Below are 23,748 nucleotides of genomic sequence, written 5' to 3'. Positions count from 1 at the left end.
AAGACACAATCAAGCGATTTGTTGAAATTGATATATACACATATAACCTTCATCAAAACTTCATCAAAACCCGTTTGAGCTATCGATCGTAACTGCAATCCCATATAAATCTTTACCACTGAATCAATCCCTTGAAAATTTGGCAGATCTAACGTCCTGGACATTGAATCACACCAAAGCACACCAAAACACACCAAAAAACACACCAAGCTCTCACAAGGAGAGAATAAACAAAACCTAAATAAATTGGGAACAAAACTCACCCAAAAAAGATTTTATCAAACAAAGATACAATCTTGAAAGATAGAAATCCTTACTTGGGGAGGAGTATTATTGAAAAACAAGAACAAAGCAAAGAAAATAATTGATTTGGGGCTTTCCACCGGTGAAAACCGATGGAAGCCCCTCACGACGGCTAGGGAAAAGGAAGAAGTTTGAGAGGTTTTTTTTAGGGTTTTGAGAGGAAGTTAATCATCTCTTATTTAAAATTATTTCTTAACACGAATAATAAAGATATAATATTATTAAATTGATAATTTAATTATCTAAATGAACCTGTAAATTTTGCTAGTGCTCTGTAATATTATTATTTTAATATAAATTTATTACCTTTTTACTATTATCAGTGAAGGTAGTAAAATACTCCCTCTGTCCCATTTAATTGTATACGTTTTTTGTAACTGCTCGACACGCATTTCAATGCTCTTGTAAAACATAGTTCCGTAACTTATTTTTGAGATTTTCTTTTTTTGAATAAAAATATAACATCTAAACTTTAATTCAGAAAAATAAAATTTAAAAAATAAATTATACAACTACACTTTAGAGGAGCATTAAAGTCCGTGCCGCGTCCCCGTCCCCCAATGTATACTACTCAGGGGGACGGAGGGAGTATATTTTCCAAAACTTGATTTAATTATTAAAATTAAACTTCTTTGTTGCTTGTGGATATGAAATGAAATCGCAGATTTTCGTAATTTTTATCGACACCTTCTCCGTTTTTTTTGTCTTCTCATTCTTATGCATAATTTTTCAATCCCGATCTTTAACCTATGTAATTTCTAAAAAAAGATATCACCAGGATATTAAAAGGAAAAAAGTGAATATCTTTATATTTTATTCAAAAAGAATTGCTTGAAACAGATTACAAAACATAAATTCATAATAAAAGATTATTTATAAAGATGTAAGTTATATTGAGTAAATAAAAATATTGGAGGATTGGAGTAGGGGTTAAAATTCTTTAGTTTAGTCAAGAATAATATCTTTGATTATTCAAATTTTTGTGTAATTTATCATTTATAAGTTGTCTTAAACAAAATTATCAACCAATCAATAATTTTCAACTTTAGCAAATATTAAAATTCATTATTCATCTTATTAGTTATATTGCCGAACATGATATTCTCTGATTTATATAAGTAATGTTCCACTTTTTCATTACAATGTTTATATTATAAAACATAATCTGTAGTTTGTCGAATGTTTAAAAATATTGTAGAAGAAAAAATAATAATTAGATAACTAGATTATATTTTTTCCAATTTTACACTCCAATACTTTAATGTTTTTGTCTAATTCATAGAAATAACTATTTATAAATGTTATATTCTTTTTTTATTAAACTTTTATTTTAAATATCAATATATATATATATATATATATATATATATATGTATCTTAAAGGAATTATAAAATAATATCAAATATATGTAAAAAAACAAATAAATGCATATTTTTTTATATATATGTGTGTATTTTGGATTCAAAGCGGTTGGAGTTTAAGTTAAATCAAAACTAAGTTATAAATTATGTTATTTGTTTAATAAAATTGTAATCAAACATCATAACTCAATTTCGATTTCGATCAAAATAAAATCGGTTGGATGTTTCGGACGGCCCAATTTAAGCTCAATCATGATCACCATTCACCCCTACATCCAAGAACATAATAATATAATAAAATTTATTCAATTGATTTTTTTTCATTTTAATCATCGGATGATGAAATATCAAATTCAATTCTCTCACGAAAAACAAAAACAAAATAATAAGACTCAGGCCAATTTCACAATAAGGCCGGAGGCCCAGCCCAAACGATCCCAAACTTAACATTTTGCCTCTTCTTATTCCCGCTGGTTTAATTAATCTTTCTACTCAATCCTGACCGTTCATTTTAAATCCAACGGTGTGTAGAACTGACAACTCATCGATCCGAGTGCATCAATCCAAAGTAGCGCCAACACGAAAAATTAAAAAGGCCGCCAATTAATTTCGCTCTTTCTTTATATTACTCAAACAAACCCCTCTACACAAACAAACACACAGTTGTATCAAATCTGCAAAGTGCGAGAGAGAGCGAGAGAGAGATGGCTGGAACCAAAGCGGCGAAGAGTTCGAGTGTTGGTACCGTGAGGAAGAGAGTGGAGGCGCAAGCTGCTGCGCTCAAACGCGCTAGAGACGGCAGTGCTTTTGTCCGATGGTAAATCTCCCTCTCCCTCTCTCTCTCTCTCTCTCTCTCTCTCTCTCTCTCTCTCTCTCTCTCTCTCTCCGTCCATCTCTCCCTCTCCCTCTCCCTCCCTTAAATGTATTTGTTTGTGTATACGAGAGATTGATTTTTGTAGTTCTGTATTTGTGCTTGGATTTAATTTCTCAATTTGAATTGAAAATGATCTCAGATATGTGTGTAATCGTAGTGAGATGTTTATATTTATGATATTGTATTATGTTAATTGTTGATTTGTTGATTTTAATTCGAAAATGATATTTAATGATCGATTGACATTTGTTGTTTCTTATATCGTTTCATTTAGATTTGAAACTGATATGAGATGCATGTTTGAGCACCTAACTTTGATATTTATACTGTTGCAATCTGGTTGAATCTGATTTGTAAATTTTAATTCACAATATGCTGCTTTACATATTGTCGATGTATAAGTCATTGACTTTAAATTGATGTATATACTGAGTGTGTGTATTCAGGAGATTTGATTATCTTTGTTTCATACTTTATTAAAGCCTAATTTGATGTTAATTTGAAAATGATATAAAGAGTGTGAAAGTATACAAGAGATTTGATTGCTTTGTTGTTGAAACCTATTTTGTGATTTGGTACTTTCTAGTGAGGAATGCAATAAGGATGTTGCTGCTGCGTTGATTGGTATGCATAGCTGCAGCAGCGAGGCCAAGTTGAAGACCAATCTTGGTAAAATGAGATTATGATTTTACTGCTTGATTGAGTGTTCAGAAATCAATATATATTGTTTTATGTTCGACTGAGTTTTGACTTATTGAATTGTTGTAACAGAGTCTCTGGTTGTTGAGAGTCAGACTGAGGCTATAAAGAAGTAATTCCTCTAAACCTTTTCTTATAAGATTTAATTAGGGTTTTATGCTTTTGTTATTTTGCTGATGTGTTTGTGTTGTGGAAATTTAGGAAACCGAAAACTGAATCTGCAGCTGCTAAGAAAGAGAGGAAGCCTAAAGAACCAAAGAAGCCTAAAGATTCAAGCAAGCCTAAGCGCCATGCCACTGCCTTCTTTGTTTTCATGTAATAACATTTATTTGTTCAGCTATATATGTGTTGTGGGTATTGCTCTAATGTTTGTGATTTTTAACATGTATTGATGGCATTATATATTGATGCAGGGAGGATTTTAGGAAGACATTTAAGGAAGAGCATCCTGATAATAAGAGTGTTGCAGTGGTAAATTTTATTTTCAGTTTCTCAGGCTCAAACACCATGAGATTGCTGTTTGTTTGGTTACTGAATATCTGTTAATCCTTGATTTAGGTTGCAAAGGAAGGTGGTGAGAAATGGAAATCCTTGACTGATGAAGTGAGTGGTGTTTTAAATTTGTTTTATAAATTGCTTCTGTGTTTGCAGTTGTATGGTAGAGCTGAACCTGTTTACCATTCTGCAGGAGAAGAAGGTATATATTGATAGAGCTGCAGAGAGGAAGGCTGAGTATGAAAGGAATTTGAAGGAGCAAAATGATGAAGCAGAAGATAATGTAATTGTTTAATATTAAGTGTAGCAAGTATTACCATAGTAATTTTTTTGGTTGCTCTGAATTGTTGTGATATAATTGCAGGAAGGAGCAAACCCTGATGAAGAAGGTGAAAATGAGGAAGCAAAGGTTGAGACAGTAGATGATGATGAGTAAAACTATGCCACTCTGTGTTCATAGCTGCATTGTTTCTCTTCGACTGTTTAGACTCGTTTAGATGATTTAGTAGATGCTATTATGTAAATTTTTGGATATTGGAACAATGTTTTGTGACAAGATTAGATGTGGCCACTTATGTTCCTTTATATGAAAATGAAAATCTTTTGTTTACTATTTTCTGATTTCATTTTAGAGTTGATCTAGTTTGGTTTTGAAGATGAATGTAACTTGATAGTTTTAAGTTGAAGGTTAACAAATGAATAATGATATAGGAAGTAAAATCATATACATGTGATTTATTTGTTCAATTAAATTAACAAGTCAAGGAAAAAAATGTAAGCTACTAAATAGGCCTGCACAAAGTTCTTAAATGCTCATATGATATGAGTAATGAGCACAATCTCTACTTTCTTTAAATTTAACAAGCATTTTGTTGCTTCATCTTTCATTGTCCATTTCCTTGCATGGTGGCAATGGCTTGCCGCATAAGCACAGATTGTGCCCATAAGCAGTTGAAGGGAAAGTATTAAACGGTTTTCCTTGTGGAATCATGCCACATAATTTGTTTGCCCTGAAATTTGCATGACTTAGCTTCTCGATATCTAGCAAGCTTACTGGAATTTTCCCTTCAAGTGTATTGATGGACAGGTCTAACCATTGCAACTTGAGCAACAACCCTAAGCTTGCAGGTATTGGGCCTGTTACTTGATTTCTTGAAATGTCTAACCTTTGAAGCATAACTAGGTTTGAGATAGAATTAGGAATTTGGCCAGAGATCTTATTGCTCCCGATGCTGAGCGAAGTTAAACTTGAGCCTTCGGTAAACTCTGGAAGATTGCCAGAAATTTGATTGTTTGTCAAATCAATAGTTTGCATTGAGTTGCTTGTCTTGTTCAATATACTTGAAAGAGACCCAAATAGTTGGTTAGAATGGAGATCAAGAGAGGTAAGTCCTGTTGGCAAGGTGATCAGAGAGAGATCAGACTTCAGTTGATTGTTCGATAACTTGGCCTTGTGCAGGCGAGACATTCTAGTGAAGAAATTTGAAATCCCATCAGTGAAATGGTTTTCAGATAGATCGATGGTGGTCAAGGAATTTGGTTTTGTGAAGGCTGGGAGTGTTCCATTAAGGTTGCATCCGGCTAATTTGATATCAGAGAGTTCCCTATTAGTAATCCATACAGGAACTGTCCCTAAGTTAAGCTTGTTGTGAGACAAATCTACAGATAACAATGAAGGGATGCCCTTGTCAAAGGCAATAGGCAAAGGATCTGAAAGAGCATTACTTGATAAGTTGAGGTACCATAGGTTCTGTAAATGTGATAAAGTTTCGGGAATTTGACCACTAAGCTTGTTCAAGCTCAATGACAGACTGGTAAGGGATTTCAGATGTCCAATTTCATCCGGGATCCTCCCAGTGAATTGATTATTGCTTAAAGACAAGTCTGAAAGACTTGCTAGACTGCCTAATGACGCGGGAATTTCACCTGATAATTGATTGTTGGAAAAATCAAGGAACGTCAGTTTTTTGAATTGGCCTATGTAAAGTGGGATGAACCCAGACAAGGAATTGTGACTAAGATCAAGATACTGTAAACTGAGGAGATTCTTAATTCCGACTGGGATAGGACCTTGAAGGAAGTTTCTCGCTAACGTAAGCTGGACAATGTTTCTTAAATTCCCAAAGGCTGGGGGAATAGTACCAGTCAAATGGTTGCCACTTAATGATATTACCATGAGAGAGGGCAACTGACCTAAACTCAAAGGAATGTTGCCCTCAAGTACATTGTCTTCCAACACTAGTTGCGTGAGGCTAGTAAGATTCGAGAAGCTTTCAGGAATGCTTCCTCCGATTCTTTTCATCCCACTGATAATCATCACTTCCAAGAACCTTAATTCACCAAGAGAAGAAGACAGACTGCCCTTCATGAATTTAGAAGCATCCCCCTCTGGCCTCTGCAATTGCAACTGTGTCACTCTCCCCGTTCCCGGATTGCATTCAACTCCTTCCCAACCTCCATCACAGCAATCCTTCCCTACCCAAGAGGCCAAAATCCCAGTTGTGTCCTTAAAGATCACGCCTTTAAACCCAAGAAGGGCAGCTCTGTCGACGTCTGAGCATGCTGGCGCTCCTTGCAAAGAAAAACAAATGATTGAAAGAATGACCAAGAACTTGAAAATCCATATCAGAACCTGCATTTTAGGAAATGGGCATCAGTTGTATCTGAATGCTTCACAAGTTAAGAAATGAAGCAGGATCTGACAATATGAAATAACAATAATAACAAGTACTACTAATGCTAAGTGCTAACTAATCAACTAGAGTGTCAGATATTATATATAAAGAAAGAAAAAGTACAGAAAAGGAGAGATGGGTTATGTTCCTTCACTTAGACAAGAAGGTATAATCATCAAAAGGTGGTAGTGACTGGTGAGAATATGAATTGTGACAGAAGAACATGATATTTATTCAAACTTTCAGAGATTTGTTTAATATAGGAACAGAGTTTAACTACAAAACAACAAAACTGGGGTGAATTTATCAGACTCACATGGTGAAAATCTCATCACAAGGGCTGTCATATTGTGTCGAAAGTTGGACTACTCACCATATTTCAAATTTACCACAACTTGTTACAGAAACATTAATCTTAGTTGGTGGCAGTGGTCCAGGCCTACATTCTTGGCCATCATATCTAATCTTTACAGCAATCAGATTCTAGTTCACGGCTGTTCATGGTTGTAATAACTACATTGTGTGAGACTAATCCCTTCCCTGAGTTTGACAGACTCGCGGAAACTTTCCCTACTCTGAGCAAATCTCTTTCAAACCAAACTCAGAATCGCTTGGCCAACATTGTCCACGATTGAAATGTCATCATTAATGGCGTATTTCGGTAGTTTTTCTACACTAGCCCATGACATATGTTTGAGCTTTTCGGCATAAAAGCTATAGAGGAAGGCTAAGAACATAATGAGCAAGGCCCCTCCTATGTTTGTGAAATGAGCTGTCCTAATATTATTAATATTGACAATGGCCAACTGCTATAAAGATAAAAGCATTTGACTAGCAACTCTGGAGCTATCTACCGACATAAACTATAATCAACTCACCAACTTTGAATTCAAGTATCCAGCTATCATGTAGTTTACAACAGTACAATGTAGTGATTGCATAACTTAAGCTTAGATTACCTGTCAGCTTTACAAGAACAATCATATAAAGAGCAAGATTAATACAATGATTAAGAACCTAACAGCGATTAGTACAATCCGAGGATCTCTCCTTCGGTTTTGTCACTAATCACATGCTGAAAAATTAAAACCCACTGTTTGATGGTTTTGTTGTAAGTTATAAATCAAAGCCAGGATCAAGGTCTGAGAAGTTAAACTCCGTGCCCAAATTGCAAAATGTGTGCTCGAAGCTAAGGCAGAAGTTGATGAATGAAATGTACATCTACAACGTATCATGTTTCCAGAAATTTTTTGAGGGAGGAATTCAGATTAGAATTACAAATGTCTGCACAGATACTATGACTATCGTTTACTTGGTTTTCTTGTCGTCGGGTTTAATTAATTGAACTGGAGCTGCAGGTATATTGTACCACCATTCGCGCATCCGCCTCAGCACTTGGTCGCTGCTATCTTTTCTCAGGGGCATTTCTCTTGTATATGCCTCGTAGAATGCTAATAAAATCAGATATTGTACAGGCACAAATGCAAATACCACTGCCAGGATGACCAGTAGTATGGCAATTCTGTCTGTCGCCTAAAAACGAAACAATATACAGTTAGTTGCAGAAAACATATAAGAAAAGAGGAAACATAAAGAGAATTAATTGAGAAAGCTAACACAGAAGTGAAAGTGAAATATAACACGGACATTGGAAATGCAAATAAGGCCTCGAGTAATACTAATTTAAGACACAAATATTATATTGATGTATGACCATGAAGCATTACCACCAAAGTTTTCAAAGTTTCACAACCTTTTCTCCAAGACAACTTATTGTACCAGAAGAATAATAAGATCATCAATGTCAAAAGAATTTAGAGCATTAAGGTTTAGAAATGTGATCTGTTTCTTAAATGCTCCTGATTTTGTTCCTTTATGATTAAGGCAGAGATATAAATTCTTTAGATCATCTATATTCCTTATTCCATGAAAGTGCAGGATCTCATCGCAAGTGTATTTCAGGAGATTTTTTTTTTAACAGATGAATTAATTATAATCAAGCCTGTGGGGTGCTACGGGATACCTGTGGAAGTGCAGCAAAGAGAAGAGCTCTAATTTTTAGAAGAAATATGTTTCCAGCTTGAATTAGAGCTTCAAGTTCAGATATAGCTTCCTGTAATGCCAGCAGCTGCTCCACTGCATTTCGATATGGGGGAGCTGTAATGTTGAAAGCTTCCAAAGGTTTCCCGTAGTTGGCAAATCTATTACAACCCATCATAATTGCAACAAATATAAAGATAGACGGCAATACATACTTCATCCATCCCCTGCAAACCATAAACGATGATTTAGTATTCCACTTTGGCCCCTTTGTAAAAACCGGGAAATTAACAAAACAACCCACTGAAGGCATTTAAAGTGTATCAACCACACAAGTGCAGGATGCTACTTTTTTTCATTAATACAAGTTTGTCTGTTCCGAGATAATAGTGGCTGTTTTGTGGGTTATTAGTTGCAAAGTCCATCCTAATATTTAAGTAGACATAAAAATAAAGTTCAATAAATCTTATTCTTTAAGCCTAGCATCCTTGCAATGTAATTACAGGCACCCACCACTTCACTGCATCCGCATTGCTTAGATTTATGAATATATTTACTCTGAAACAATACTATAAATTAATAGATCCTGAAATCACACCAACACATGAGAAAGAGTAAAAGAAGATTTACTAGAAAAGTTACCCAAGTATGACATAGGTGACTAACACCAGAAATACGGTCGATTTAGAAGGTTCTTCCCAGGAAGCAAGGCGTTGAAGATGATTAAATGATTCAATGAGTGGGAAAAGCAGCTCCTGTATGAAAAATAAATTACCTGTCACACTAAGAACAATGTTTAATGGAAAACTTTCTTTAACTGTAATGTATATTATAAGAGCACGAGTAAAACCTGTTGAAATAACAAATATTTCTTATTCAAACATAACCCTAGCAAGTGTCTATCTGCATCTTTTAGTCATTAATAACAAGTGATGCCAACTCCATGTCAACCATGCATGATTAAAAAGGAAGAAAGAAACTAATAAGGAATCACATAAATAAGACAACCACTATATCCGTTTACACTGATTTTTTTCATAGTTTTGGCTGTGACATTGCAGAAACTTTAAAGCCTCTTTCTTGAGTTTAAATAGATATACACTTCAACATATTACATTGCTTCACTACTCAAATATTAAGCTAGACTACAGACTGAAGAACTCCTGCCTACCAAGGAAACAGAAACACAAGTACTTGGAATATGTAAATCAGAGAGGCCAACAACTCTATCAAATAAGATATTTTTATTGAAATAATTACCTGCATAATTGCTATATTTGTATCAATCCCCTCCACTTTCACTTGATCGACAGTTGCTTGTGCAGCTTCAGCCCTTCCTATGTCCTGTTTTGATTGCTTTACTGCCATTTCTAGAGGATTTATCTCACCAACACAAACATCACCAATTTGCTGCATTTCTTCTTTGTCCATGCCAACTTCATCAATAGAAACAATTTTATGTCTACAAAGTGTCAAATAGGAAATTGGCTGTCTCAGTTGCCTATTAGCACGTGGAGATCTGACAGAGTCATGTTGAGATGAACTATCATCCAATAATGACAAACGACTTGAAAGAGCTTGCAATATTGTGTATCCTCCCGGAAGACTTTCAGCCAAGTTAAAACAAAGTAAGGTCTTGTAGTTAGATGGGAAGTTCTGAAATGCTTCTTTCACTGCTCGATAGCGAAGAATACCTAGTGCTGCTCTAGCAAGTGCTTCCAATTGCTGAAACTTTTTAAGATTATACATCCTGATGAACTTATGAGCATATAAGATCTCTAGACTAATATCCAACCAATAGTCCCGGCGTGAACTGCCTTTGAATTCAGTGAATTCAAAATAAACAGGCTCTGTGCTGCAAAGGATAGGGAAAACTAGACATGAGGATGTCTACACCATTTAAAAACAAGCATACGATGAAAATAGAAAACATACATTGAAGTGGACTTGTACATCACAGCCTTATCATAGAGACGAGCACCCAGTGGTCCTGTTAGATCAGGCTTTATAACCTGCTTCATGTCCGCAGCTAGTTCAAATTTCACAGCTTTATCGTATAGTCCGACCCCCATAGACTCAAAGTACATAGCATTATTGGTCAATGTCAAACGCCCTGCCAAAGGGAAGAAAATTAGTAATTGAGTCAGCATTCAGGTATACATTGCATAAACTAGCAAACCAGATTCTGGAAATGAAAAATCCGCAAGGGTATGTATCAAATCTAACAACTGGAATTAGCTTCAAAGGAAGACAGTGCCAACCTGGCCATCCAGAGATTCCAATATGCTGGAATATTGGTTGAGTGGGAACGGTGCCATCTATTTCTAAAATAATCTCGCCTTCAGCAAGCTGAAGGTTGGATGCAGAGGAAGATGTATTTACATTAGCAGCAGATTTGATCACCCTGCAGTAAACATCCATGAACTAGAATTATAGAATGATAAAGGATAACATTGATTTACAATGTTTGCTCTTGGTTTATGCTCCATATAGGGGTTCAACTTAAGAAGAGCCAAATTATGAAGTAGAGCTAAATTAGGCATTATTATCAATTTTTACTTGGGGATAATACATAAGAGCTGAATTGATTATTGTCATTTCAGTTATGAAGTAGAGATGATCAAATTTATTCTACCCATAAGCGAAATCTCATAAAACCTGAACTGCTTGGACAAATATGGTCCAAATTCAGATTAAACGCAGTGGATGTGCTAGTTATCTCAAACAGTAGTGCACAAGCTACACGAACACCTACACTATTACAAGTCACCAAAAACTCAATGCGCCATATATAATAATAAGGGAGTATTGACATGACTGAACAATTGAATATATGATTTTGTTCAAGTCGCAAAATCTTGAACTGGCGTAGCTAGTCAGCTTAACAAATCGATTCTATTTATTGTATTATTGGTTCACTGGTGCAGAGTGTCATTAACACTCATCCTTTAACATTTGTGCGAGAATGAGAACGAGCAATGGACAAATGAATTATTTTTATGAATGGACAAAAAATGATGCTACCAGTAAAGTTGCATAAACCAATTCAAGTACATACTTAAGACATTTTAAATTTTATCACAATCACAAGCAATAGCTCATTGGTCACTTTGTGACCCTATCTATTGATTCTCAAGGGCAATTGGGGATATACATACTTTAATATAACAAAATTAATCCAGATTGTACTGGGAGTGGAAGTTGCCCATAAAATATAAAAAATTAATAATTTTTATACGTTCTTACTTTTCCAGGCTGCGAAGGTACTTGTCGTAGATAAGAAAATGTAGTTTGTGGCCTGAAGACATTGTCAGTACATCAAAGAGATTGTGAACAGTTATCACATCTGCAATAACTGTACAGGCAGGAGCAATTCGTGCAAAAGCCTCCAGCCCTACAGTTTTATCCTCATCAACCTGAGAAAGGGAATGGAGACAATTATTAAAATAAAGGTTCTTGAACACTACAAACTGTAGTGGAAATCTAACAATAGCAGTTACTCGATCGTATACAAACTAAGTGAAACGTTTCCCTATTGACCTTGACATTAGAGTGTAATGGAAATGAGAAAACCTGAGCAGCCATATTTGTAGAATTAGAGTAAAAAAGTGACCATCCCTCCTCATCCTCCACTTCCTGGTTACTACAAGAGGCAGTTTCCTGGAGCTTCCACACGGACGAAGATAATATTTAATATAACATTGCTCAGTTCAAATTTTCTTTACTCTTTTTACAACTTGAACGATGACTACCTAACGATGCATGTACCAACGATTAATTAACATATATTAGCCTAAGCATAAGATGTACTAGCCATATAACATAATTGCAGACAACTCATTATGCTCAGAAATTGTAAGATAGCAAATATGGTGGTCTTACAATATTTAGTTCATTCTCAGCACTTGGCCCATCCCATGCAAGCATCATATCAAATGTTAAGCGACGAAAATTTTTGTCAGCTAAATAATCTGGACGCCTAGTCATCAGGTTCAGTGCTTGATATGAACAGAATTCTAAAAAACTTCTAGCATAAACCAAAGATTCCTTCATGATATTAGGGTGCTCAGTGTCAAAACAGTGCTGCAACTCTTCAGTTGGTTTCTGAAGGATCCTGCAAGACAGCAAATTTCATGTGAACATTCAGTTAAACATTGAAAAATGATAGCTGAAAAACTATAGTCATGCCTCACATTAGTTTTCTAGTTTTAGCTATTCTTTGGGTCTTCTGCAGCATAAGAAGACAATAAAGTATGCATTTTGAAATAAATCATGCAATTCCTTTGTTTGAATTTACAAGTTAATTCAAAAAGCAATTATTAGGGCTTGTTCTAGTTAACTAAACAATGTATTTACCCATCGTACTTCAATAAGGTGTGAAAATCTTGTGGAATAATGGAGATTTGAACAATAGTTGATGGGTAAAAAAGAGAGGAGGCTATTATACATTATAAGCCTTAAGTTTGACACCTATAAATTGGATTTAAATCTATTAACACTGGACTGGCGGACCCTCAAATGACCGTAATGGCTCTACTGATTCTATAGACCCTTTTAATGACAAAAAATTTATTGTTCTGCAACTCTGGAACCTTTCTTTCCTGAAGAGGGTTGAGGATATAGGGATAGCCTATTGTCAAAGGCACATCCCTAACCCCATTCCCGATAACAAGGTCATGGGTTCTTTTATCCCCAATCCACTCCCCTTCCCTTATTATTTCTGTGTAAAGCCCACTAAAATGACAATTTTAAGAACCGTCGTGTACCCTTTTACTTCAAAAAGGCCCTTTTACCTAGTAATTGGAGTTCTCCAAGTGATATATCAGATTAGATTTGTCTTATAGTCAAAAACCATTTACGCTGGTCAATTTTGTAGAAAAGGGTCAATGGGACCACTTCAAATAACTTTGTGTTTAAATAGGTTAAATTTGGAACTTGCAAGCTCTGGGAGCATAAGGTGTCAATAATGTTTGGATGGTATGTTAGGGAAAAGAAATATGTCCATGAATTTATGTGATTATTGAGGAATTTTTGTAAGAGTTTTTCTCCAAGTACTAATTTGGAAGAAAAACTCCCTTCTCCACCCTCCTGCCAATTGAACAACCTCAAAGACAGACAGTGTTTTGTAAACCCCAAACTCTTATTTTACTTAAAAGCAGCCGGAACTATGTATTTGAACAGATTGACCCTAAGGAGTCAATTCAGGCCAAATTCTTGCACTATACTAATGAGTAATGACTCAGTTTCAGTGGCAAATTTCAACCCAATTGGCCAATTTAGGAAACAAACGTATAGTTCACGCCTACTGGGTTTATTTTAACCAAATTAAGTGGTCAGTGTTCCTAACACTATCACATATTCAGGGCCATTCATACATTACCACCAAATTTACAGTACTAATATGACTATCCACAGCCACTGGGAATATTTGCTCATCAGCAAAACATATTGTTCAGGCCGTCAGGGTTCACTTCAAGTTTTAACGGAATTAAATGGTCAGTGTTCCTAGACTTTAGTAGTATCACGTTCAAGGTCAATCAATGCATTATCACCAAAATTTATACTACTATTGTATGAGTTTCCACAGCCCTCAATTTATGGGCTTATCTCCAGAAAGTGCTGGACCTAGGAGGTCTAAGGGAGTAAGAGTTCACTACTCACTACTCCCTTCCCTTACTCAAATGTATTCGGTCAAGCAGAAGTGTAAATGTACAACACAAGTTAATATCACTAAGCAAATAATGAGTAATGATAATCATGCTTGTAAGAATACATAGTGAGCAACTAAGGATGATATAAGTAGCAATTACATAAGTACACCTTGAACAGTAAATGCACAGATCCCAAAAATTCTAAAATTTGGGTATCCAGATAGCAAGTATGTAAGATTCAAATAAATAAAACTAATTTATAAATGTAGTATACGAAATATTTGCATATAACTCTATCACACACACTTCAATAACAATACACTGAGTCACTGACCCTTCCTCCAAAAAAAAGAGAAAAGAACAGGGTCCTCTCCAAGCATGTGTTACATGCTCAAGACCAGCAGTACCATTTTTTCTGCAGACGTGTTACAAGTTAAAGACACCCTATATAATTTCCTTTACTAATCCAGCGCTTATTTCCCAATAAATTTAAAAATCAAGTTCATAGTTCCTCAACAAACATCCTTATCAAGGAATTTACGGAGAAGGGTGGTAAAAGGGGTGAGTCTATGACCGATCTATCCGCAAACTAATGATCAGAATGTTATTACTACATCAACCATGACTGGTGTGTTTTGATCTTCTTTCAAGCCTTTGTAGTAATTGAATAAGAGGTTGCAAAACAGAAGTGCAATGGCAGAACAAGCAAACGAACATGAGTCAAATCTATGAATAATTGAATAATTTAATATTTAGGAATATGCATCAGTAATGCATAAATTGTGCTATAATGTATCATGCTAGAAATGTAGCAATAGTTACATTAACTAAAATTTCTATACAAATCGACCAGAGAGAGAGAGAGGGAGGGAGAGGGAGGGAGAGAGGGAGAGAGAGAAAGAGGGAGGGAGAGGTAGAGGTAGAGGGAGAGAGAGAGAGAGATACTTGGAGCAGGAAGAGATGACAGAATTAGCAAGAGGAGAGAGGAAAGGCAAAGGGGCAGCTTGAGAATCAACAACATCATCTTCTGTACTGTTGAACAAAGATTTCAAGAAAGTTAAGCTGTCTTTCTTGATACTGGAGGCAGACACTGGAGACCCAATTGTATCCATAACATCACCTTAAAAATCTCAACTTTAAGTGAACCAAATATTGTCCAGGTTCTTCAACTGAGAAGGGGTTGTCAAGATGATAGTTTTAGGAGGAAAGGAGCAAACTTTAGTTAGAAATATATATAATATAATAATACTAAAGTCTTGTCTGCCACAAAATAGCATTTTAGTAATGTTTTTAGTGTGCTGTGAAGTGATGATGATAAGTTCAAACTGCAGTCTGTATAGTGTGTGTAGTAAAGTTTTGACAATAACGATGGAGTATATTCCATCTTACATTTCAGAGCAACCCCAAAAATTTACTAAAACAGTTATCCCTAAAAAATATTTACAAATTTTTAAAAGTATCTTCCATCCCATTCCCTATATTCAATCCCTATTCTCCGTAAAAGTTTAAGATAAGACCTGATTTTTAATAAACTAATAACGAAATGATAATGAAATGGAGGATGAATATTGTATGAGGGATGAATAGTAAAACCTAAAATATGGAGATTTATTTCTAGTCCTCAAAACCAAACCCTATTTTGGGGTTCCGGATGTATGACTAATTCTACAAAAATTAATAGATTTCTTTAAATTATGGGGATGAGGTTGGGTTTGGGAGCATTCTTTAATAATATTTTTATTAAAAAAATGTTTTCTGAATAAAATTTGATGTTTAAATATTTAACAAATAAAAAATTAAAGAAACATTATGTTATAAAAAGAGATGTTATCTTAGAAGAATTCTCTAATTCGATTTGGGTGGATGTTTCGTTACAAGGATGTTTGCGTGCGAAATTTCCGTTATACCCTCATTAAATCTATAATTACAAAAATACTAATATGATGCATTTATTATATTTAAAATATTAAATATCATTAATTGAGGTATTTGCAAATCAATATCCATTCTAATTACATTTTTCACATATTTATAACCCCTCATCTATAATTTTTTTAACTAATTCATTTATATAAAAAATATTAATTGAATATAAAATACATTTATGTGAACTAATTTCGGGATATTTAATCAAACCATTATTATGATTATACAACTATAATATTAAATTAAGGCATCATAATTCTCATTTTATTAAAAGTAAATAAATTATTTACATGTGCGGGTACCACATGTTATATTCAATTAAATTCATGTTAGTTTTAACTAAATAATTAATTATCTCTCGAAATTTTTACACAGTGATTTTTGCATAATAATCTTGTTTTTAATTATATTTAAATTAATTTTTGGCGTCTGGATTTTATTAAAATTTGTAGATGTCAAAAATTACTATAACTTGTGTTGAGAGGGTGGGAGCACCAAAAAATTATAGATCTGTGTCTTATGATTCAAGGATTATCATCGGTGATGGTATTTGATGAAACTGTGACAATCAAGTGATAAGTTCATTAAATTTTCTAATCACTTATGTTATTATGTTTAATCTTTCCGGTTTTCAACCTTTTTCGGTTTATTAGATTTCTTAATATCTGATCCAAGTTTGTTCGAGTTGTATCGAGTTTTATCTGAATGAGACTCAAAATCAAGTTATCATCCAAATGATATAAAAGTGGCTAGCAAAAGAGCTCAAGCGTAGGTACTCCATCGAATTACAAGTCAAATCGAATGATTTTAGACACCTGACTATTAACAAATAATCATATATAATTTTTCTAAAATTAAATTAGCTTGTTAATATTGATAAATTTTCATAGTAAGATAATAATAGTGCATGATCGGTCGATTGACTGATAATTGATAGATTCATGAAACACACTTATTAGCAAAATATGTAAATATATGTATAGATTGGTTATAAGAAGATCGGAAGGGAGGAAGAGAAAGAGAGATGAACAGTTAACAAGTATTATGTGTATTTGAACTTTGATTAACTCGTATAAGCAACATTTTATATGTGCATGTTCCTCAATTCAATCATATCACTATGAGTATCGTTGCTCACGAACATATTAAATTAATTTTAGCTATCCACGTATTTCATAAATTGAATTATATAATTCACGTCCAAAAATTCTACCTTTTATAAACAAGTTTTATTGTAATTCGATTGAATAGTCCACTAAACTCTATTGATTGTATAAATCTCTCATATATGAATTATATTGTGTTAGTTCGAGTTAAATAAAAATATATTTAATATTCTAAATTAGACATAGTTGATATTATTAGTTAGTTTTCGAAAGAACATCATACTTAAAAATTTAATTAAAAACAATTATAATATAAGAAATAAATCAAATTAGTTAATTATTAGAATTAATAATAATATACTCTTTTATAATTGACGGACCCGTGCCTCGCACGGGCTTCTTGTTGTGTGTGAAATAATAACAATGGGCCTAAATATTATCTCAACCCAACATAGGCCCTTTACCCGCCTCTGGATACATCTAGAATCATCTGCACCATCTAATATGTTAATAAATGTACGATTTTTGTACAAACATAAATGCGAAGCCACTTCATATATATATATATACACACACACCCACTTACACATATATGAACACATACATAACACACATCATATGTATATACTATATATTTTTCTAGATCTACAATTCTTTAGTTCCATTTTCGACCATTAACAACCTTCATAAATTGATGTATGTATAATAACTGATCGTCGATCATAATTTTTTAGTTCATAATCATAAATGAATAAAAATTGTGATGAAATCATCTTGGGTGGGCTCATTTCGATATCTTGTAAGTAATTTTTTTCTGTTTTGTGTTTGTACAGTTTAGATCTAAATATTAGGATACACTCACAATTACATCGAAATCAGTCAGTATATCTATAACGATATAAAGTATATATCAGTTTATATAAGTAACTTGATTTCTATCATTGATAATCATATAGTTGTTAATATATACACAAACACATATGTGTGTGTGTTTACAAATAAGCACTCAATATTAAAAGTATAAGATTTATTATTATATAGTTATAAATTTTGAACCTTATATTTTTTAGATCTATCAACTATCAAAAAATTGATTGTTACTATGTCATGTTTCAACTGACTCCTTTGTGTGGATTGATTTTGTTATACTTACTTATACTTGGTAATTATTATTTAAATAGATCAACTAATTTGTTTGATTGTGATAATTAACAATTGAATGATTTGAAATATTTTTTTTTATTTTTCATTCACAGGCAAGATTGACACAGATGTAGATGTAGATCAGTTACATACTCAAGCAATGAAGAAAATGCTCCAGATCAACTGAAGGATGGGCACCAAAAACTGAGTACCAGTCTATTTCCTCATCCTCGCTGGAAACCTGCACAGCGATTTGGGCTAGAAAACGCGAAAGTCTTTTGAACTTTCGAGATGAAGTTTGCACTTTCTTAGCATTTTCTGTAACACCAGTATCTGTATCATTTAGATAGATAGTATGAACACATTAATAGTTGGTACTTTTAGAACAAAACTTATGTCTCGATTATATTAAATTATAAATTATCTACTTTTATATATATTAAATTACAAAAAATGGCAAAATGAGTCAATAAATTGGGTAACGATACCCTTATTTAATCTCCAATTACAAGAATTCCAATAATGCATTTATTGTATTTAAAATATTAATTATCATTAATTGATGTATTTGCACATCAATATCGATTTTAATTACATTTTCACTTATTTATAGTTCTCATTTACAATTTTTCTTAACTAATTCATTTATAAAAAAAATATTAAATGAACATTTATGTGAACTGATTTTGGAATATCTAATCAAACTATTATATTCTTTATACAGCTATATATCATTATTAAATTAAGGTATCATAATTCTCATTTTATTAAAAAGTGAAAAATTATTTACATGTGCGGATACCACATATTATATTCGACTAAATTCCTATTAGTTTTAACAAAACAATTAATTATCTCTCATAATTTTTAGAGAGTGATTTTTGCATATTAATCTTATTTTTAATTATATTTATATTAATTTTTGGCAACTGAATTTCATAAAATTTCTAGATGTCAGAATTTAATATAACGTGTGTTGAGAGGGTGGGAGCACCACAAAATTTATAGATCCGTGTCTTATGATTCAAGGATTATCATTGGTGATGGTATTTGATGGAATCATGACACTCAAGTGACAAGTTAATTAAATTTTTTAATCATTGTCCAAAAAGTCAAAGTGTGATTTGACTCGATGGGTGTATCGAGTAATGAGTACTCGGAAAAAATTGGACGTATTCATTAATTGATTTTGGAAATTAAATTATTAATATGTGTATATTATATAATAAATTATATTATTTGTTATAATATTATATCAAATTTTATAAGTCTTAGATAATTACTACCTCCGTCCCATTTTATGTGAACGGGTTTGATTTTCACGAAGATTAAGAAAAAAGTAGTAAATGTAGTTGAAAAGTGGGTAAAATAGTGGAACCTATCAATATTTAATAATAGATTTGAGATAGTGGAGAAAAGTAGTGGGTGTAATAGTATTTATTTAAAAATAAGAGAGTATAAAATATAGAGTTAGTGGGTGTAATAGTGAAAAGTAGTGTTAAAAAATAGTAAGTATTCTAGGTTATTTTTTTTGGGACGTCCCAAAAAAGAAATTAAGTCACATAGAATGGGACGGAGGGAGTATGTCATTATTTTCAATCCTTTCAGTTTTCAAGCTTGTTCCCTTTATTAGATTTTTTAATATCTGATCCAAGTTTCCGAATTTGCTTCGAGTTGTATCGAATTTTATCCGAATGAGACTCAAAATCAAGTTATCATCCAAATAATATAAAAGTAGCTAGCAAAAGAGCTAGTGTGACATCCCCAAAATCCGGGGGTCTGGATTTGGTGCCACTAAAAGAAAATCATTTAAAAACCTGTATTTTGCGGAAGAAGGTAAAACCAATATTTAAAAATCTGGAAATTTTAAAAGAGATTTAAATCAAAATCACTTTGACCCCCTAAAAACAGGATCGCTAATAGGTTACAACACTGAAATCAGAAACCAAAACTATCAAATTTTATTACAACTTAAACTACAGTATCAGTTAAACCTCGATAAGAAGAGTAACTGATAACCAAATAAATAAATCTATTATACAACTGAACAGAAATAATGCAATTCTAACCATAATTATTCTCGTAGACATCTTTCTGGAATTCTCGCCTAGCATTATTCTTACGGGCAGCTTACGCAGATGGATCATCTTAAACCCTAGCTGAAAGGGTTAGAAATAATAGCAAGGGTGAGCGAAAATGCTCAGCAAGATAAGTTTTAGAAGCATAATAAGATAAATCTATAATATGCGGGGAAATTTCCAATCCAATAGGTAATGGATTTCTACTAAAATATTTGTAATGCAATTCCAAACTGGAGAGAGAGTTTCTAACTATGAGAAACATTTTGAATCAAATAATTGATTCACTTCAGAATCTTTAAAACCATTTTGATTTGCATTGCAGCAAATCTCATAAAATAATACCTTTGCAAGAGCTTCAAAAATTAATCATTTGAGAAGTTCAAAATAACTTTTGATAATCAACTGTTCATAAACCACAGTTCAAGAAATCCCTAAATACTCAGTGTCCACCATCGTCGACTAAATTTCCATTTATTTAGTTGCTGAACCAGCATGACAATGACGAGTTGAATAAATAAGAAGATCCCAACTCATTCTTGGCTCTAACTATCACTGAGCAACAAATGCTTCAGCAACAATATGAACTTCGAATTAATTTATAAAACTTTTCTGAAACTTAATGCTAGTAAAGAATAGCATTAATATATAAACCTTCCACAACATTTTTAGGGATTGGAATAATTTAACGCTATGCTATAGCCGATGATCAGTCGCGAGATAGCACCGGATCATGCACGAAGCATGTCACCAAATTTTAAGGGATCCAAGGCACACATTGGCCTAAATAGTAACTGGACCGGCGTACGGTCCCCGAGGGTACTTCCAATCACAAAATAAGCAAGGTATCGAAATAATCGACGACCTTGTTTTATATCAAAATCATAATACTAACCGTTAGATTAACGGTTCAGCATTTCTAAAACATTTAAATAAAAGTTCTTTTCAAGGGGAAAACATTTATATAAAACGACAGTAGGTAAAATATTAGACATGATGTGAGTGTACACATGTCCAACATGATGATATAAATAAAACTGTTTTTCATGCTCGAAATTGAATAATGTAATTCATGCAACCAATATACTTGTATACTGTACAAGTTCAATAGGAGAGAGAGGAATTGAAAATCTTAAAATAAATACTTTCATAGCTTTATCAGCTCACCTTTTTAAAATAATGAAAACAACTAACATCTTATAAAAACATTCAAAAGACTATGAATGCTTGTGTGCAATGGCACAAAATATTTATTGAGTGAAGAAAATAAATATGAATTGTTATAAAGAGATGTAGAGCAGAATACTTGTAGTAGTTATAAGAGATAAATAGTAATATTATAATTTTAACTATAGGATATGCACTATTAGTGACCATAACAAAATATGAATATGAATGATTTTCTTTAAATAGAAGCGACCAAAAGATTACTTGCGATAGATACAAGTTATAATTAGAAAACTTGCCTCTGACAACAGAACTAGTGACATCACAGTCACGCTACTCGAAAACTTTAGATTGCCTTGGCATCTAGCTTCTGGCTCAACACAATCCGACAATACAAATCAACTATTCTGAACGTCCTTGATAATACATCTTGGTCGACTATATATAACAACAATATAATAATTTAGTTGGCGAACAAATCAGATTGTCGTCTAAATCGAGAAATCGAATTCGGATTCTACCCTTCGTGATATATAAATATTTCAATTATTATGTACACATAATATTTATAATTTAAACACGTAATCACATTGTCACGTATCACGAGATTGACATGCTTTATTATTTATAAATAATTATAACTGATAATCCAAGAATCTCAGTCCAAATCTTAATCAGAATCCGAATTATAATCTTAATTCGATTCTCAAATTAAATCCAAATCTTAATAAAATTAAAAATCCGGACATCATCTCTATAATTTTAGAGCAATCCCAACCATCCACAATCAACCCAATATTTGTCCACAATAATCAAATTCTTGTATCTAATCCGCTAAGTTGCATAACTACACATGTTATCAACATAATAAATTGATACAAGAATCGAGAAAAACAATTTATGACTAATAATCACGTCATAGAGTATAATAATAATACACCTTGCAAAGAAATATAACAATCAAAAGTATATATTAATTTTATTAATATTATTAATATTATTGTTATCATTTATTAAAAATAACAATAATAAAAATAATAAAAACAAAATTAATATTTGTTTTTGTTTTTCTCCCGGAAAACTCGCGTGGCAGCCTCCTCGGGACTGCCGCCAGGCCTCGCCGGATTCCGGCCATAGCCAATGCCCAGCACCTCCATTCAGCCCCCCCTCTCTCTCTCTCTACCCTGTGAACGGCGCGTCTCGCCACTGCGGTGCACAGCCGCGGCAGAGCCGCCTGCAACCTTCGCGCCACTCCGGCGATCGGCTGCAATCACCCAACCGGCCTCTCCCTTCTACGCCGCTGTACCACCACCTCCGCTTCTCTCCATTACCAGCGACCCAGCCTCCATACTCCACCCAATCGCCACCCCCAAACTCTGATTAAACCAATCAACACAACAACAATTATAATTATATCTAGCAGTGAAATCACATGACAGGTATACAAAGCTATGTAATCAACTGATCCTCACCTGAAACACTCGATTGATTTGCCCCAAATACCAAACCCTAGTTTTCTTTTCTCTCGATAGCTTTTACCGCCTCTGCTCTGATAACTCTATCTGGTAATATTCTCATTTATCCTAAGTTTAAGTACACCAGACTATCCGTAACTGATGATGCACATGCTTGTCAATTTCTAATCAAAAGAAGTATATTTGTATATAAAAGAAATCACACCTCCACTTTAATTAAAAGCAAATAAAATAATTTTTTTTTTTTGGGGTCCAAAATATATTTCAAAATTTAAAACAAAATATACCACAAATCCCAAAAACTCCCGAATGGGTAAAATACATAAAAAGTTTTATTTTTAAATTAATTGAAATTTCTATATTTAATTGCCCGGAATTGATTTTTAAATTGCAAATAATTAAAATAATCATTCGCGAGACTTTTGAATATTTTCAAATCATTCAAAATATTAAAATACCAAAACTGAAATATTTCGGTAATTTTAACTTGAATAAATATTGGTGCAATTAAATACAGAAATTCATTTTTAAACAAAAAAAACAATTTTAATAAAGGCAATATAATAAATCTAAATTCTTTCTTATCCGCTCGGACAAAATTTTGTAATATAAGTAAACACAGACTTTTGATATTTCTAAATCAAGGAACAACTTTGATTTATAAAAAGTGTAATAAACACGTTTTCTAAACTACTCACTAGGACATAAAATAAGCAAATAAAATTGCTCATTTAACATGTACCACAATTAAATC

The 23,748-nt window shown here is 33.1% G+C and overlaps 3 protein-coding genes and 1 long non-coding RNA gene across 6 annotated transcripts; 1 reads left to right on the top strand and 3 right to left on the bottom strand.

Moving 5' to 3' along the window:
• The first annotated feature begins 2,301 nt into the window (after window positions 1-2,301).
• LOC108202635 (high mobility group B protein 7) lies at window positions 2,302-4,346 on the top strand. Its single transcript, XM_017371128.2, has 8 exons — window positions 2,302-2,482; window positions 3,126-3,208; window positions 3,311-3,350; window positions 3,440-3,553; window positions 3,652-3,709; window positions 3,797-3,841; window positions 3,927-4,016; window positions 4,098-4,346. Exons 1-8 carry the CDS (start codon window positions 2,370-2,372, stop codon window positions 4,167-4,169), a joined length of 615 nt encoding a protein of 204 aa, XP_017226617.1. The 5' UTR covers window positions 2,302-2,369; the 3' UTR covers window positions 4,170-4,346.
• Window positions 4,347-4,441: 95 nt separating this feature from the next.
• Window positions 4,442-6,517, bottom strand: LOC108202634 (LRR receptor-like serine/threonine-protein kinase FLS2). Its single transcript, XM_017371127.2, has one exon. The coding sequence runs from the start codon at window positions 6,369-6,371 to the stop codon at window positions 4,611-4,613; it is 1,761 nt and encodes a 586-aa protein (XP_017226616.1). The 5' UTR covers window positions 6,372-6,517; the 3' UTR covers window positions 4,442-4,610.
• Window positions 6,518-7,272: 755 nt separating this feature from the next.
• LOC108202633 (uncharacterized) lies at window positions 7,273-15,361 on the bottom strand. 3 transcript variants are annotated; one of them, XM_017371124.2, is made up of 10 exons: window positions 15,045-15,361; window positions 12,331-12,562; window positions 12,022-12,114; window positions 11,695-11,864; window positions 10,710-10,852; window positions 10,384-10,561; window positions 9,709-10,303; window positions 9,091-9,203; window positions 8,432-8,675; window positions 7,273-7,941 (listed from the first exon to the last, which is right to left on the bottom strand). In XM_017371124.2, exons 1-10 carry the CDS (start codon window positions 15,209-15,211, stop codon window positions 7,717-7,719), a joined length of 2,160 nt encoding a protein of 719 aa, XP_017226613.1. In that variant the 5' UTR covers window positions 15,212-15,361; the 3' UTR covers window positions 7,273-7,716. The 3 variants fall into 3 exon arrangements, with proteins under 3 accessions (XP_017226613.1, XP_063940374.1, XP_017226615.1); XM_064084304.1 differs by having other exon boundaries at window positions 12,022-12,108; window positions 15,045-15,339; XM_017371126.2 differs by lacking the exon at window positions 12,022-12,114 and having other exon boundaries at window positions 15,045-15,338.
• A 7,042-nt stretch (window positions 15,362-22,403) lies between these two features.
• LOC135149178 (uncharacterized) lies at window positions 22,404-23,131 on the bottom strand. Its single transcript, XR_010287363.1, has 2 exons — window positions 22,992-23,131; window positions 22,404-22,895 (listed from the first exon to the last, which is right to left on the bottom strand). It is a non-coding gene; the product is annotated as an uncharacterized LOC135149178 (long non-coding RNA).
• Window positions 23,132-23,748: the final 617 nt, after the last annotated feature.

This window comes from Daucus carota, chromosome 9 (assembly GCF_001625215.2).
Source record: "Daucus carota subsp. sativus chromosome 9, DH1 v3.0, whole genome shotgun sequence".
NCBI classification, from domain to species: Eukaryota; Viridiplantae; Streptophyta; class Magnoliopsida; order Apiales; family Apiaceae; genus Daucus; species Daucus carota.
The sequence above is the reverse complement of the archived record's forward strand: the minus strand, read 5'-3'. Positions and strand labels throughout refer to the sequence as shown.